This window comes from Sipha flava, unplaced genomic scaffold (genome assembly GCF_003268045.1).
Source record: "Sipha flava isolate LNK unplaced genomic scaffold, YSA_version1 65_pilon_pilon, whole genome shotgun sequence".
NCBI lineage: Eukaryota > Metazoa > Arthropoda > Insecta > Hemiptera > Aphididae > Sipha > Sipha flava.
In genome coordinates this window covers 359747-378882 of record NW_020273605.1, presented here as the reverse complement: position 1 = coordinate 378882, position 19136 = coordinate 359747, and the positions used below count along the sequence as shown (strand labels likewise).

General features: G+C 22.0%; 1 protein-coding gene across 6 annotated transcripts in view; it reads right to left on the bottom strand.

The window, feature by feature from the left end:
• The window catches only part of LOC112691621 (acetyl-CoA carboxylase), a 43081-nt gene that overhangs the window by 22630 nt on the left and 1315 nt on the right, over positions 1-19136 (bottom strand). The window contains exons 1-3 of one of the 6 annotated variants that reach the window (XM_025565939.1): positions 5344-5556; positions 5118-5168; positions 2962-3250 (exon numbers count right to left, since the gene is read on the bottom strand). In XM_025565939.1, coding sequence (XP_025421724.1) covers positions 2962-3250; positions 5118-5168; positions 5344-5404 — 401 coding nt within the window. In that variant the 5' untranslated portion in view covers positions 5405-5556. Of the gene's footprint in view, positions 1-2961; positions 3251-5117; positions 5233-5343; positions 5557-14801; positions 14934-19136 lie in introns of those variants that run through there. The other 5 variants (XM_025565944.1, XM_025565942.1, XM_025565941.1 and 2 more) reach the window with 5 other exon arrangements.

Sequence of the window (19136 nt, the reverse complement as noted above, 5' to 3'; positions counted from 1 at the left end):
GTGTTTTTGTAGGTTAACAACGTCAAACGACAACCGCGACGATGACACAACGTAGAACATGTATACGATGCGCCGCTTACTCAGGCCAAACCGAAGTTCGTGAGTATTAAAATACAAACAGCAAAAAAGTCGATAATTTTCCATATCTTACTCAATGTTTTCATAATTTATGGTTGCTGTTTATAATTAAGTACAACATCCACGTAACACGTGCACAAGTATTAACATAAACAAATAGAAAAACGAGTATGTAAAATTAGAATGTTTTCGGTAAATAGTTAAATTCATAATTTCGCTATTGTTTGAAAGAACGAATCATGCGAAATATATAGTATTTCTGAATGAATTTCAAATAAACGATAATCAAATCAACGAGGTGAACCAAATTGCCTTGTGTAATATATATATAGGAATTTCATTTTATTACGTTGATCGTAAAATGTAGATATTATATTCTTATTTAGTAATGAACTACAGTAAAATAATAATAAAATAAATAATAATAATAAATAATAAAATACTAATAATAATAATAATAAATATATAAACATTTAATAATGATAGTCGAGTCACGATAACTCGAAGTTGAAAAGGGATAAAAATTCCCTTTGAGATATGTATTATACAAGATACCTATTATAACTCGAATTTAAGAATTCGAGTTATGTAATGAAATATAGTTTTCGAATTTTACAATAAAAAAACGTTAGGATGAATATATTATATTTATATACATATTAAGTACATAAATGTAATAAATAGTTAAAAATTGATACAATGGTATTATAAGTATACATACATGTGTATACATTATTTACAATAAACAGTAGAAAAATAATTTGTTTTATATTGACAAAATCTATTACTACGTTTAGGCTTCAAATATAGAAGTATCCATACTTTCAACAGATTCAACAAATTCTCTAAGTAGTAACAATTAGTAATGATGACCAGTGTCGGTCTGGCTCATGATTGAGCCTCCGGCAAAATATTTATAATGGGCCCCCAAACAATTTAATACTGGAGGAGATTTAATAAATACCTACTAAAAATATATTTTCTCGCTACCTACGCTCGAACTCTTCTACAAATTTTGATTTATTTTTGTTTTTATATTTTTTCAAAGCCAATATTATCGAATTATTATTGTATTTATGTAAGTAACTGTTAGCAATACTTATCTTAATTTTTCAAAATATTTACTCGTATATTTGTTCGATTTTGATTTAGAGAACAAAAATGTATAAATTATAGCAGTTATACCTAGCTCTATTAAATCACGTTAGCAATATTTCAAAATTAACAAAGAATAATATGATTTTAATTTAATTCAGGAAAATAATTATTATCATTATTCATGTTAGCGTGGTTGAGCCCAGGGGCGGATTTAGGAAAGGTTCAGGTTAGCTGACCCATGATTAATTTTTGTTGTCAAAATTAGCCTCTTAAAGACTTCATATATTTTTTAAGAGTGCCGACTATAATGTGATTGCTATAATGTACTTGGGTAGGCCAGGCCGACACTGATAATGATATTATTTAGTTCGTTGTAATCATACAACTCATGACTTCACTAATCAGTACATACTTATATTATTGTGTATGCTCTAATAATCGGTTCCTATCAGCCCGTTTATTATTTTTATTTTACAGTCGATTAGAAAATACAAAGATATACTTCGACTAAAAATACTTCTACTTTTACTAGATTTTTGTAATAAACAGTTTTATATTCGAGTAAATAAAACTTTATTTAAAGAGGAATAAAAAATATTTCGAGTTGTTAATTTTATCGAATTATTGAGGTTCAAGTTATCGTGATTCGACTGAATATCCATAATATGGATATTATCGGCATAGCTAACACAGTAGCTAACACTAAGTATTGGCTAATCATTGTGTTGGTTCAGTCGTAACATTAAATCATATATAATAAATGCTAATTGTCAATTGTAATAACCTCTTTTTACCTTATTTTACTTTGGCCCACTACATTTTTAAGTTCTGCAAATTGGCCTTTTATTTACTTTGAGTTGCCCATCCCAGACATATAATTATAGTTAAATAAGTTACATATAACATTTTATTTTATCTGCGATATGCTTTATAATTAAATAATAGTTGTTAATTTATTATTATTGTTACGCAATAATCTATCATTAACATAGGCTCATTACAGACTGTTAACGAAAACTAGTTGCCAATCTGTCATCACTCTCCATCCATCAAATTTAGTTAAACTTGTCACCCATTGTTATAACGTAGGTCTGTATATTTATAGAAAATCAATTACGTTACGATAATGACAACTAATAAGGGGACATAATATTATTTTCTAATCAATAAATGTTTAAAAGTTTTATTTTCGTTTTAAAACAACACATACTAACAATAACTGATATTTTAGAAAGTAAAACGCAATGCTAAATGCTTAATGAATACAAAATAATTAAAAAATTAATTTCTATAAATTTAAAAACTAATGTATGATTTTAAATAAATGTAACAACTCTAATAAACCTCAAAACAGCTAAGATAAAACGATTCATAAGCATAAAAATGATACTCGTATGTAACTAATTTGTTAAAAATTAGTAATTTTGATTAAGACATATATTGTTACTTTTAACTAATAAAACGACACCAAGTATTGCAGGTTCTACATTATTAGGGTCGTTCTCCAATACTTTCAATTTTGTTACTCAGGTTATAGTTCGAAAATAATAAATTATAACTTAAACGTAAAAATCAAAAATTTTAAAATACTGATTCACACATAAAAATACAAATACATAATGATGTTTGCTGATACTCCTAAAAATATACGAGACTTTAGAAACTTTAAACTTAAAATTAATACAAATATTTTAATGATTTTGAGTAAATTAATTTGTAAAATTACTGATTAATTCCAAACCTTTTTACGATAAAAAAATTAATTTTAGGAACACATCAAAATACCTCAATCGTTTCCTTTTTTCCGTTAGGCCAAACATATTATTATAAGAGTTGCTATTTGATGTTACACCCGTACGTGTTTCTTTTCCTAAAGGAAAAGAATCAGTATTTTCATGCTTCTCTTCTTCTAAAGCTCTCATCAAGTCTCCGTTGACGAGGTCAGTAGTCTGATCGGAAGCCTGATCAACGCCATCTTCGTCCCCAACGATAAAATTAACACCACCACTTGTTTCGGAACTCATCTTATCATCAATTACAACAGCTTCTTCAGAGTTCTTGCAATCTATGCTCTCTGTAATAAAATACAATGATTTATTATTTAAAATATATATACTTCATACATTAAATAGTAGTTTTAACTTTATTTTATGTGTTAATAAACAGATATATTACCATACAATTTTCTTATGAGAAATAGTTTTTTAAAGTGCTATTTTTAAGATAGTTATCTAAATACAGCAACAGATTTTAATAAAAATAATTACAATATATAATTATTGATTTAATTTTAGGATAATTTTAAAAAATATCACCTCAATAAAAATACGATTTTTAAATTGTTCTAACATGATTCAATTTGTAATTATAACTTCCTCATTTTTCATGTTTCACTTTTTATTTATATTCACAGTCTTTTTTATAAATAATTTAAGGCAAAATGATTTCTAATGATCTTATAAATTACACACTCTACAGCTTATTCATATATTTTAATAATAAACAACTAAAATCTAGATAAACAACTAGGAATGTAAAATAAAAGTTGATTTGACATTGTTGTTTCTATCTTTATCGTTCCGGTTATTAAAAATTAATACCATGTCAGGGTTAAAAAAAACTATTAAATTATTTTATGTTTTGGAAGGAGATATTCAGTCTAAACAAGCTATTCGTGGGTATACGTAATAAAGTTCATTCAATGTCATCCACCATTATAGAAAAAGCTAGAAACAAATTTAATTTGAAAATTTCTGATCATGAATTCAAATTTAAATTAACAAATAAAAAATTGAAAATTATTTAAATCATTTTTTTTCAAATTTCAATGGGGGCTTTTTAAAATTATATCAATTTGATATTTTAGAAGATTGAAGTATGAATTTGACTTAAAGTATACTTAATTAATTAATAAATTAAAAAGTAGCATGCTTAATTTATAATATTATTCCTAAAATGGTTTAATAACTTTGTCAAACAACTATAAGATTTATATGCAATCGTATAAATAAGCTTATTGAGTAAAATTTGATTTTATTATTCATTATTTATAAATTATATAACAAAATAAATCAATGTATGTATATTAAAAACAGAGAGCAGTACCTTAAAATCGCAGTTGTATACAATTTTTTAGTAACATTCCAAGAAATAATACTTTTAGATCATCAATAAACAACGTTTTAATGGAAAATCTGATAACTTAAGTTTATTTTTCGATTAATAGAAAAAATACAAGTTCTTAATAGTTTTGCAAATACTCGACATTTTTATTGATTTTTTTGTCAAATAATTTATAAGAATGTTTACAATTTTTGACAATCCTATATTTTGTTATTTTTCAATCGTTTTTACAAATTAAATTTGTTAATCTAGAAATATTAATGAAAAAATATTCATGTATTTATTTTAAAATAAAAAACGAAGTCAATTAAAAACTGTTATTATTATTTATAACAAACATAATATTTTATATAATATTAAATAGGTAATATCATACTTTGCTACGAAATAATTTGTAGTTTTAGAAATACAAATATACATAATATTTTATAAAGAACAAATATTAATAATTTTAAAATAGTTAACTCTCTTTTGTTTTGAATCGTTTAAAATAAAAAATAATTTAATTTAAGGTAAGTATATATTATGAACCAATAACCAGATTGTCGAAACGTAAATTTTACATCACTGATCAGTATTTTCAAATTTAATAATGAAATACAGGCTATGAAGATTTATTTTTACGAAATTAGACAAGCAACCAAGTTATTACTTGTTTGTAAATAAATTTAGATATCAGTTTATATTAAAAAACATATTTTAACTAAATTATCACTTTTATTACTTAGTCAAATGTTTATTTCATGAATATTAATTCAATATACATAATAAATCAAAAGTGCAATTATATTTCAAAGCTAATTTCTTTTAAAACTAACCTGTAATTTTTGGTTCAAGATCTTCAGACACATTTTTACTTGGATAAAAAACTTTTAAAAAATAATATATTTTTAATAAATACTCACGCGCAAAAAAGTATATTAAATAGAACATTTTCATTTTATTAAATTAAATGTATTTCAAATACTCCTATTTATATTTTAAAATTAATTAAAATAAGTTGATTTCAATAAATAATTAAATGTATTAATTAAATATATTCACCATTAACACACTGATGTATAGATAGCATCCGACTATTTTCACACGAGTGATCACAATACATATTAAATCTAGATTTTTAATAACGATTGAATATGAGTCTTAACATGAATTAATTATTATTCACGTACAGAAAAAATTGAATAAAAATTGATAAATAAATTTAATAAAACTACTAGTATGTATCAATACAGTAGTCTTACTGCACAGAAACTCCACAATAGTCACACTCGATGTACTTAATCATACAATTTCAAATAAATATGTATCCGGAGAGAATAAAACCGGCTGTTAAGTAGAATATAAATTGACCTTGGATTAGTGAACACCATGAAGAGGTTCAACTAGTTCTTCACGAGGTAAACCAAAGGATTTCCAGTTTATCAAACTAGTTGGTGCAAGCTTTTCGCACTTAGGATATTAGATCAGAACATAGTGAAATAGAAGATTAATTATATAAGATAAACAAAATGTCTAGAAAAAATGTACACAATATTATTAAGAATGTATGTACAAGTGTATTATACTAAATATATAAAAATTAATTATGATATAAAAAGTAGTTAATATACAGTTTAAATATTTAAATTTTAGTGAGTGGTAAAAATATATTTTAACCTTCCACAAATAAACTTTTTTGCAATAATATCTAAATTAATTATTTAGTACAAAAATACTTAATTATAAAATGCCTAACTGATAATGTATATAATATATGCATTATATATATATATATATATATATATATATATATATTATATATTTGTGTGTATAAAAATAGAAACTTTGTGACACACGTTCTCGGAAACAACTCATCCGATTATCTCGATTTTTTTTTCAAATTAAAGAGTACATTGCGGAGCAGGTTTTAGGCTTAATTTAAATTCCGTACGTTAATTGAGTAATTATTTACAACTATTATAAATAATAACACAATTAATTTATAGAATTAAAATTAAGCGTAAAACTTTCACCGCAATATAATAATGTAACAACTATTGCTAATTTTTCAAAACCCCATGGCGCAAAGCGGCAAAAAAACCACATTTGCCTGAGTTTTATGTTCAAACTGTTGATTAGAACACTACTGGGCAGTTAAATAAAATGTATATATATATATATATATATGAATGCTTGAATAAAATATAATGATATCAAATCAATAAAAAATCTAAAAATACCCATTGAAATTTTAAATTAAATAAAAAAAATAAATTATTATAACTAATATTACAGAACATTAAATAGAGGTAACTTATTAATTATATGGTAATTATATACTAATTATAGCAATATTACTCCATATAATTATTCTGGCAAAATTGAAATGAGTTACAAAATATTACAATATATACAGTTTTAGATTTAAATATAATAAAAAATATATTTTATGATATACTTTTTAAATAATAACAAACTTTCAAACATTAAGTTAAGCTTTTAAAAACTTAAAAAACAAATAGAACAAGCCTAAATATATTTAACAAAATAAATATTATATCGATACTAAGAAATTACGTATTTATTTAAAAGTAAATAAATAATATTTTAATTTCTAGTCTGTTGAAATTATTTTTTTCAGTATTAGATACAACTATTTCTATTTCAATTATCTCCGTTCTAAAATAATGCAATTTAAAATTTGAATACTGCATATATTGTACATCAATTATAATCATAAAATATTTAGCGAATTAAGTAGTGCCTAATCATTAATCTGAAATAGAAATTCTATTTTAAGTCATTTGATCTAAACTTATTTAATTTAAAATACAACACATTCACACAAAACATTCAAACATTAATGAAAACAACTGGGAGAAATAAAAATACTTTAAAGGCTAAAATTGTCAATTATACGATTTAATTTAGACAAAATTTTTTTTAAAAAATATACAAAAATATACATAAATAATAATCAAATCATAATTAAACTATACACACTCATACATATAATTTGTGTATACAACATCAATAATTAGACATAAACGTGACATTGAAAATGAAAAAAAGTTATAATAAAGGTGATATCAAAAATATTAAATGTTATCATACCTTCATTTAGAATATACAGTGTAACGATTTAATTAATACAAATAAAGTATAGAACTATCACCCATCAATGAAATAATAAAATGTTAGTTTTTAATAAGAAATAAAAAGCATTCAATTATCAATTTAATTATAATTACTACTTATTAATGAGTTTATTTTCAAAATAACATACCTACATTTCGAAAGTATTTGCTACTTATTAATTTTATTTTCAACATTGTATTTATACTCTATAAAAATTAATTTACTAATATGTGTTTCCAATAACAATACAAATTTACAAAATTAATACGTTACCTATAAATCAATGTTATTTTTAAAATATGAAGAATTCATCGGGGAGAACATTAATCAAAAGGAACACATGTACAACTAAGCTCTAGTAGGTTAAGTTGGTAGACATAATAAACGTTTATTTGACCTTTTGCACTTACGTACAATTATGCTACTATAAACTAAACTAAGGAATGAAACTAGTAATGTCGTATGTTTAAGTTTGATATTGAATATTTTAAATAATTTATAGTGTCCATAATCAAAATTGGAAGACAAACTATCTTCTAAAATATCTTCACTACTCCGATATGCCTAACGATTAATTTACTACCTATAATTATATTGATTCAAATTACATTTATTACATTTGTAATACATTTCATATACATTTTAAATTATTGAGTTAAAATACAACCAACTTCATAACTTTTTATTTAGTTGAAATACAACTTTCGATAATGATATAGAAAATAATAACATAAACAATATTTTTTATAAATATAATAAACGTCATAATACATTAATTTCATAATATACGAATAAACCAATTTTATTAAAAAACTTACAACCAGACCATCAAAATTTTTGTTTTTACATAATTACTAGACTCTAAACCATATAATTTAATCAAACCAAAATTGTAATAACTTCTACAAAGGAAAAATCAATAACATCAATAGTTAGTTATATCATGTAGAAGAGAAAATTCAGTTCGTGTATGTCGATATTACGAAAACGGTTTACGCATCTAATTAACACATTTACATACAATAAATATTAGTAATTATTTTTAATATCACATTTATAAAATATTAAAGCAGAAAATGTAATTTAAAACCTATTGAAAAACTATGTACGGTATTGGTATATAATAACTATATATGAAGACCAAAACTTGTCAAATATTTTTTTGAATTATCAATGATATTACTAAATTAAATGTAAGTAACACTAAAATTATGACTAACGTATGATTATAACCGCTGTATATGATATATAATTGGTAATGTAAAATAATTATTAGATATAATTATTAAAGTTCGGTTAAAACTATAAAACTAAAAAGTAAATTAGTATTACTAAATATAGTATAATAAATGTTAAAAAATCAAAGAAAAAATATTGGAAATTTATTTATTTCCAAAGTCAAATTCATAACATAACAAATTCTTAATTGATCTCGCTCAGCTCTCGATTCAAATACGAAAAAAAAATCATTAGGACCAAATTATAAAATTATGACGAAATCATAATTATTAAATATATTTTATGAATATTGAGTTTTTTTCGTTGAGAAAGGTATCAATTCAATGTTGTTTAATTCATAAAAAAAAACAAACCCTCATATTTTAAAATGGCTTATGCATACAACATTAATCATATTATATTGTAATTAACTCTGTGAAAGACAACATTAAAAAAATAAACTACCAAAGTTATAGTACTCCACATCCTGAATGTATTAAGGAAAAATATAAAGGGGTACATTTGAAAATGTTATAAAGCTCATTAGGATAATCAAGACAGTTTAAAATTTAGACAAGTTAACGAATATCGAAATTCGTGAGAGTCAATCAAATTTACTATAGTTACATAATTTTTTTGTTTTTAATGTATTTATTGGCAGTACTTGACTTTGAGGGACTGAGTACCCCAACTAAATTATTAGATATTTTAGCGAACCACTACCATTTTATGAAAAAAAAAAGACATGGAACGGTACCTACTTTATTTAAATAAAGTTTTTACGAAATACAAATAGTTAACATTTTTATAAAAAACAAACCATTTACAAAATATGAAGGTATACCTAAGTATTAGTTTTTGATACAACGGTACATGATAAACGATAATAATCAAACATCAACATCGATAGTTTTTATTAGCATACACAATTGCGTACCAATTATAGGTAAATATTATATATTTATTTTTGTTATGATTAGAATTTTAACCTCTTTGAACAAAAAACATATATATATATAAATATTATATTTATTATTTGTTTGGGGGTTATGATTGAAACTTTGAAGTAAGTATAATAATTTATGGAATATTTGATAGTTGGTAGTAACATGTTTGAGGTTGTCATAAGAGGGTGAACACGATTATATTCAATTTTTAATTAAGTAGGGACGCAACATTTGTAACTCGTCAAAATAACTCAACTTTAATTTTCAAGTCAAGCACTGCTTATTGGATTTTGTCCGAAAGTCTGAAAAATGTACCTACGACCCGTTAAATTACTATTTAATATTCTTAGTGATTGAAAAAAATACTCTTATTGCAAACATATTGTTTATTATTTTAAATTGAAGAACAATAAATTTATATACCTGGTACCTTAATTAAAGTAAATCATGCATACAATTATGTAAATCCCGACAGCGACTCAAAAAAAAAATATGGAAAAGGTGTGGGTTTTAACCCTCACTTAATTCATTTTGTAAATTGTAATGGGCAAATCATTTTTGAAACGCGTAAGCGAGGCAATAACTAACTAGTACCATTTATTGCAATAGAATAATAAGAATAGTTTTTAAAAGTATTTTTATTCTAGTAATAAAATAATCATTGCGTATCAACAAAAATAAAAAAATTGAATTGACAACCAGTAAAAAAAATAACTAACCAAAGATGACAGGATAATAAGTTACTTATTTGCATTTATGACAATTACAATACATACAACTATTTATTATGTAAGCGTTATAAGCAATAGTTTAACATAACGGTTATACATTGTAGAATTAACAAAATATAAAATATAATATACAATTATAAAAATATAAACAAAAATGTAGGTTAATATAGTAATTAACAATAGATTAATGTATTATAAGATGAAAATATTATCTAGGAATTGGATTGATTTTTTTTTAAATTGTTATTGTATAAAAATGTAAATATAATTAAAATATGTAACTCAATTTATACCTGTATCTTTTAATTTTAATTAAGGTTATAAGTTAATAATTAATTATCTATGAAATTGTTCTAAACACCTACAAATTTGGCTCTATTAAATTTAAATTAGATTTTACGTAAATGATGGACAAAAATATCTATGTGTAAGTTATAACCCTAAATGTATTTTTCTCTAGATTTTAATACAAAAACTAATAGAACAACATGGATTTTTGTTCGAGTCAAAAATGTTTTTTATTAAGTATAAGTGTATTGTAAATATGAATTAATGCACAAAACTTAGAAGATTAGACGAGTATTTCGAAAGTTAAAGACATAAAATAAATACCAATATTATTATTTATTGTGACCAAAACATTTTTTACCCAAGTGGAATCAATCATAATATAAAATACCTTAGTGTTAAAACTAATCATAATTTTGGATCTTATAGGGCTCTTAGACTATTCTCAATCAATAAATTCTACGATTGGAAACTTAATAAATAACTAAGAAATACAAAATAATAGTAAAATTAGTTTTGATTTCCGTAAAAAAGAAAAAATTGAAATTCACGTACCTCTTACTCAATTCCAATAAATGAATAAAAAATAAATAAATCGATGAATCAGATGAGTAGTTGAAGCAACTACGTAAAAAAAACCACAATATTTTCAATGTTATCATCAGAAAATTAGTACATAAAAAGCCCAGTTTTTTTACATTCATCAAAAGTATTCAATCTGTACGTTGTAAGAGTTGGTGAAGGGAACCGTGTTAAAACAATATCATGTAATATATAAATATAAATATAATAATGATTATGGAATCATAAAACATTTAATTTCAATTTTTTCTTAATTGTTTAACTATACATTTATTGTAGGTACATGATAAATAAATAAATTTACCAATATATAATCTCTATTTTTTTTTTTTTTTTTTTTAATAATAATTTGGAAACCGTTAAAATATTGACATAAAGGAACGGGATTATTTAACATGGGATGAAAAAGTTAAAATATATTTAATATATATATATAATATAAAAGATATGGATATTAAATATTTAATACTTCAAAACATTTAAATATTTTATCTATACATCTAGGTAAATATATATATTATAATTATATAATATTTGCAATATAAAAAGTTTTGATAAAATAAAATTTAAATTCGGGAAGAGAATATGAAAGTTTAAATTTGAATTTAAAATAAATTAATTTTTAAGCACACATAATTATTAAAAATAAATAGCAATTTACTGATGCCATATTATGGTATACATACTATTATAATGAATAATATATAGACCATTTAACAAACACGCTTACTCCTTTTGACATACTCGTATAAATGTGCAAATTTGCAAATTTAAATATATTTATTTACAAGTTACTAATTTTTTATATTTATATTTAAACACTTTAAAGTAATGTTTTTTTATTCAAATTTACGGGAATTTCACACACGATTTAAGTTGTTATGTGATGTATGATATCCAAGAGAGACAAAATTGATTAATTATAAATTTTTTTCTACATGCATTACACTATTTCGCCTAAAACCCATAATCATACATTAACATTTTTTTTTAAAAATGTATAGCATATGTATCAACCTCCCCATAATAGAGTTATCAAAGAGAAGATATTTTTGAAGAAAATCCTAGCATCTCATAAATTAATATACTAACTAAAAACAAAATAACGTAATCAAATCAAAGTTGATACTCAAAGACACATAAATTAACTAACTGAAACTAATTTAAAACAATCTAAAAATACTTTTAAATATATTGAATTTTTTTAAGATTTATTTTGATTATTAAATAGTTATGCATATTTACTTAAACTTTCAAAAAATAAACAACTAATATCTCGTATACAAAAATATTTTGAAAATTAAAATAATATTTAAGGCGTAAATATCAAAACACTCTATACGTCATTCATTCACCTACAATCAGCAATACAAAGGCATAGCAATAGATAAAAGTATAGAACGAATGATTAATTAAATCTATTGCGCAAATGTTAGCCAAGAAATACAGACTTTATACGTTAAAGTTACATGGTTCATTAAAAAAAAAAATCACGATAACCTATAACCCATAATGGACCCAACCTAACAAATTGGGTACATGATATAAGCATTAATAAAATAAAATTGTAAAGACAACCAAAATTAACAGTGATTGACTTTAATTTTGAATACAATCATTAACTTTTAATTATATATTTCAAAACATGACTTAAAATGTATAATTTAAATATGTTAACTTTATAAAAACAAATTTTTCCTCCAATACAACCGGATTTTCAATTTGGACATTATGATAATATAATTCTATAATCAACATTAAACATTTAAATATATAAATAAATAGCTTATGTATAAAACTAAATAAATTACGTAGCCTCAAGTATTAAGATATATGTATTGTACGACCGATTTCGAATTAAAGATTTTTTGTCAGGTAAATTACAAAGTCCAAAATAAAGAGATTCATAGAAAAAATGTCCATTGACGAAAAAAATTAAAAATAAATAATATTTTTTTGTCTTACGATTATTATAGATAACAACCAAAGTCTTGATATCCACTTTTTTCTATTTGGAGCACTTAATTAGAGATAATATAATAAGTCTCGATGATAAAATGGTATTCAATTACTAATTTTAAAGTTGCAAACAATAATAACGATTAAATACAAAAAAATACTAACGATAACGAAATAAAAATATAATAAAAATTTGTTAACAATATAATTTTTGTATTCAATTTATAATAAATATAATAATAAAATCATAAAAATAATGAAACAAGAAACATCAAGTATCACATTTTAATGATGTTTAAATAAGAACAAATTTTTATAAAAAAAAAGGAGGAACAGTTATTGTGATTGCTGATGATAAAAACTAAAGTTATTTATTTGTGCGGTATAAATGTGGTTTCATAATTAAAGATTTCTGAACCAAGATACTACGGTGATTTTGAAGAAGTGAAATTGTGAAATATCACGGGTAAACACAAACACATTTTAATATAATTTAAATATATAACTCACAATAAATTATACTGCGAAAGGATATTTAAAAAATAAAAATAATAAATGTTATCAAAAAAAAAATATACATCATCTATTCTCCGATAAAATATACTTAGTATGATTTCAATAATTTTTTGATCAAAATAATTATTCAGTTATTAAGTTATATTTAGAAACTAAGATTAAAGTCCTATAAATCAATTTCACGAGCACTCCTACACAACATATATCTATCTATACTGTAACCAAGAGAACAAAAATTTAAATTTTTGTGCTATTCGCAAAAAAAATCTTGTAATTGAAAATTAATTTTGATATTTGTATATATCTTCTAAAATCAATAAAAAATATCAAATATACTGTCAAAACAATTTGAAAATTGTTTATCACTGCACGCACATTATAAAAATTTTTGTTTATAGTTTTTAATTAAAACAATTATTGTTTTACGTCTATAATACGAATTAGATATGCGTTATTAAATAATATAATTCTTTTTAATTTAAATTTATTAATTATTATACACAATACCTATAACATTTTAAATAGTAATATAAATTATTACATATAAAGGGAAAATCAACATTAAAAAGCATTCCACAATAAAAAAAAAAAAAATTGATAGACGGAAAGATATAAGCATAAGAAAGTATATATGTAATTGATTCATAACCGGGTTTATTAAATTATAATATAGAAATATTGTATTTTTATAAAATTTATATTTCATAAATTATTATTACGATGTTTCGAACTTTTTAAAATCGATTTTACATAAATAAGCATCCCAAGTTACAGAGTGTATTGAAATCTTTGATTTATGATGCAATACTAAATGAGATTCATAAATGATAAATATATTTTAATTTTCAAAGGAAATAAATCTGTTAATAAAAATTACAAAAAATTATATTCAAATTCAGATATTTCTTTTGAGGTTTTTATAGTTTTAAAACAAATTTCATTAGTATTTTATTTTTAATATAATTTTGGCCAAGTACAAAAACTAATTGAGAAATTTGTAAAAGTAAATAATTGATTTCAAATTACAGTTGTTTATTAATGACAAAATTTTAACATTTGATAATATGAAATAAAAATTTTAAAACTACATAAATTAAATCTCTACAAAAATATATTTATATTTAATTAAATTACATCTTACCCATTTTTAAAGTAAAATCTTGTTAAAATAATAAATTCAATTCTTAAATAGCATCACTTACACTAAAAAAACATCTTCAAGCATCGAAGCAAACTTATGTTTCTATACATGAAAGGTCAGAAGCATAATAAATAATAAATCATTGGCATTATCAAGAAACTCGTAGAGGTCGAAAAGAAGGGAATCAAAGTCACCCGATTTATCAGTTATGAACAGCAAATGGATTAAATTTTCTGTTTTTTATGACCTTAAAATCTAAACCTTTGACTACGTCTCATAACCAATAATACTATTCGTTATTTTCTTCTATTTTTATATATTAATCGAATGATAGGTACAATAAAAGTAATTGTTTGTGCAGTTCAGAGCTATAATAATTTTCATTATTTGTTTTATTTTGTTGATTATATATAGCCAAATTCTTGTAAAACTAAAAAAACTGATTATTTTTTAAATAAATTTAGTCAAATATAATCTGTTGAAAATTATAAGCATTAATGAATAATATTTTTAAAATCATATACGAATAAAATATGCATTAACAACCTTATTTATCGCGCACTTATTCATTATTACCTACTATATATATACAATGAAACCTCCCTTAACGGACACCTCTAAATAGTGGAAATTTTTAGAAAACGAGGACATTTTCACAACTTTTCTATAGAAAAACCTCTAAATATCGGACACTCTAAATAACACACTTAAATGGAATTTCAACTTATCTATCGTAAATTTAAAAAAATAATTGTGGAAAGTCTAGATTAAAATCTACACTCGTAAATTGTATTTTATTGATATTACCCATTACATTATTTAACTGTTATACCTTATCCATTCAGTCATGGAAATTTAATTTTAGTTTTATTTTATTTACGTTGGAAGTCTAAAGGAGGCATTGGCAACAGTGAAGGGTATACGTAAATACATTTCTTCTATCAAAATATAGAAATATACTTCATTATTTTCCAGCATAGTGGAATTAGAAAATGCATTAACCGACGAAATGACTTCGCGTCAAAATACGAAACAATATAAAGTAAATGAATTTTTTAATATACGTTAGTTTTAATTTTTGTATTATCATTTTTTTTTCTTTTTACCTGCACATTTTTAAAAACACATGAAAATAAATTAAATTTACTATATACATATGTTTATCTATAAATAATTTTAAATAAATAAATACATTTTTTAATTATAGTTTCAATTTTTTATTTTTCTAATATTATATTTCTCCTTCTCACTACCGGAAACTTCCAAATAGCGGTCGAAATTTCAGCGACCAAGGGTGTCCGGTATTTAGAGGTTTCAATGTAATATTAGAAAATTAATAAACCATATAAATTATGAAGTTCTGTTCTATAATATAAAAGTACTATTACAATTATTTTTTCTAACAATATATATTGGTATTTAAATATGAAATGATTTATAATACGTATAAATAAACAGTTATCAATAACCACCTAATGCATTTTATACTCAATAATTCAAAAAGAAATATTTTTATGTTATTGATTAATATTTAAAAAAAATTTTAAAAAATCCAATATTGTTATTTATTACTTCGTTAATAATAAACGAAAATTACAAAAATTACATTGAAATTTTTGTGAAATTTGAAAACAGCGTTTTTATAGAGATTATTTTTCTGAAAATATTGACGATATTATTTCCAAATATCCAGGAAATAATTTTATAGGATGGGGTGTATGGAAAACAATTTGGTGATTTAATAATAAATATGAGTCTATTAGTAATCTATTAAATAATACAATTTTTTATTTCCAATAAAATTCGCAAGAAAGTGCAAAGTAACGAATGAACGAAATTCGTTTTCTATTTGTTCAATCGTACTAATTTGCACTTTATTGTTCACGATATTATCAATACCACATTATTTCGTTCCAGTATGGATCATTCATAATGTAAGCGCACTTAAGTTTAAAAAGTACTGGAGTGACTTCCTAAAGGGAGTTAAAAGACAAAGTGAAGAATAGAGAAAATTGAAGAAAGCATTTATTGTAATTACATTTATTAAAAACCAATCTTAGGATTTAAAGAAATGCTTTCTATTTATTGGCTAATTCATTTTTAAACTGACCAAACATTATCACAAATTTGAAAAATAATTAAAAATAATTTATTGTATTATAAATATACATATTCATTTTTATGATTATCAGAAACTCTAGTTGTTATTTTTAATGTTAAAAAGAAACTTATTTTCCAATACTAAAAATAAAGATAAATTTTTTTAATTGAAATTTATATTAATTTTATATGATTTATAGTTGTTTAATTTACAAAGTAGTTTTAACAAACCACTTATAATAATTATATTTTATAATAAATTAATAATAACTAAAATGTCATAAATTAGAAGTCTCAAATTATTATTAGCTCTTAAACATGTTAAAACGTTATTTCAAAATATTTATACAATTATAATAATTAAAAAATAGACAAAAGAATATACTCCAATTTTTTCTTTGGAGTTACAAACTACACTTTACAAATATAATACATTATATTTAACTCAAAATATATCATTTATGTGAAAAATAATAATTAAATCTTCTTTTTAAGTAGGTAATGAAGAAAAAAATGTTATTATTATGAGAGTATAATAAATTAATTTAGTATTTTTAGTACCCAGTTAAAAAATATTTCTCGTAATATAAATGTTTAAATTTAACAAAACATCAGTATTTTTATTTGACTCAAAATAGTAACATCTACCCATGAACAATATCCATTTTTCTTTAAATATTTCAAAACAAAAATTAGTAATTAAAGGTAAGGTAAAATAATAGAACAACAAATTACAGTAAAAAAAGCTGCTAAAGTAAATTTTACATAACACAACATTTAAAAAAATATTTCTAATAATAATTAATGATATTTCAAGTACATTTTTTTTTTTTAAACAAAATTAATTTACTAAATATTTAACATTTTATATGAACATGAAATATTTCAATGCTAAAAAAATGATAAAAATGAATCATACATGTTTAGTATAATTTAGTACAAGTAAAAAGTAAGTTTATTTTAAGTTTTTAATATAATATTAATAGAAAAAATTGTTAGCAAATTTAATTTTTATATTGATTCAAATTATTTACATTAAAATATTCAATATATATATAAATATTTAATATTTTATAAAACTTTAGACTATTAATTATTAACATATATATTATAACATAATATACATAAAATTAAATCTCTACCATTGAATATGATGAATTCAAAATATAAAATACACATATGTATTGTCTGTTAAAAATGTAAGCTTATATAGATACAAAATATTTTAAGTACTTTTCAAACAAATTTGTACTATTTAAATATGTAAAATAAAAATAAATATTTTACTATAGTCACGCAGTAAAATTTTGAAAAATACACTGTAAAATTTAGACAAAAAATTACAGCTTTTTACTTATTTTCATTGAGCTTCACTTATTACTTACCAACATACTTAAGACGCAACTTTGTGATAATAATTAAAATCCAAAATTGTGATAATATTCAAACCTAACTAAATTAATCTGAATATAAAACCTTGAGAATCAAGGAACAATACTGTTCTGACTACGTTGTTCATAATATTGCACCATATAATTGGTCTAAATGTGTTGTACATTTCAGTCAAAACTAATAATAATCTAGGTTAAAAAATAATTATATAATAAATAAAATTAAAATTTTTAAACTATTAAATTAAATTTGAATTCTATATAAAATATTTAAGAATACATTAGTTTACACTAAATGTATAAAAAAAGGGTTTTATTACACCAATACTGTATTCATTTGTCATTAGATTTTAGTCATTTAATATCAAAATATTTATAAATCAGTATATATAGTAAATTTGATTCATAAATACTATTTACGTAATCATGATAACTATTAAAATAATGTAGATTTTTTAACAAGATATAGTTTATTTGATTTATTAATAAAAAAGTGGATATTAACCAAAAACAGACAATTACAATACTTGCATATCAATATAATATAATACAATATAAACCATTTAATTTTTATACAAAAAACTAAAACAGAAAAATATTAACTGATATTTATTTTATTTACTACAGATAGTTTTTATTGTATATTAAATTATTAGTTAAATAAATACTTAATTGAAAACATTTAAATATAATTATGTACCTGTAAAATATGACAAAGTTTTCTATAATAATATATTTATTTATATAATTTACTTTTGAATACTTTTAATAGTTAAATACTTAACTTATAGAATTATTTCATATAAGTAATATTTAATATAAGCTTACAACAAAATATTCATTG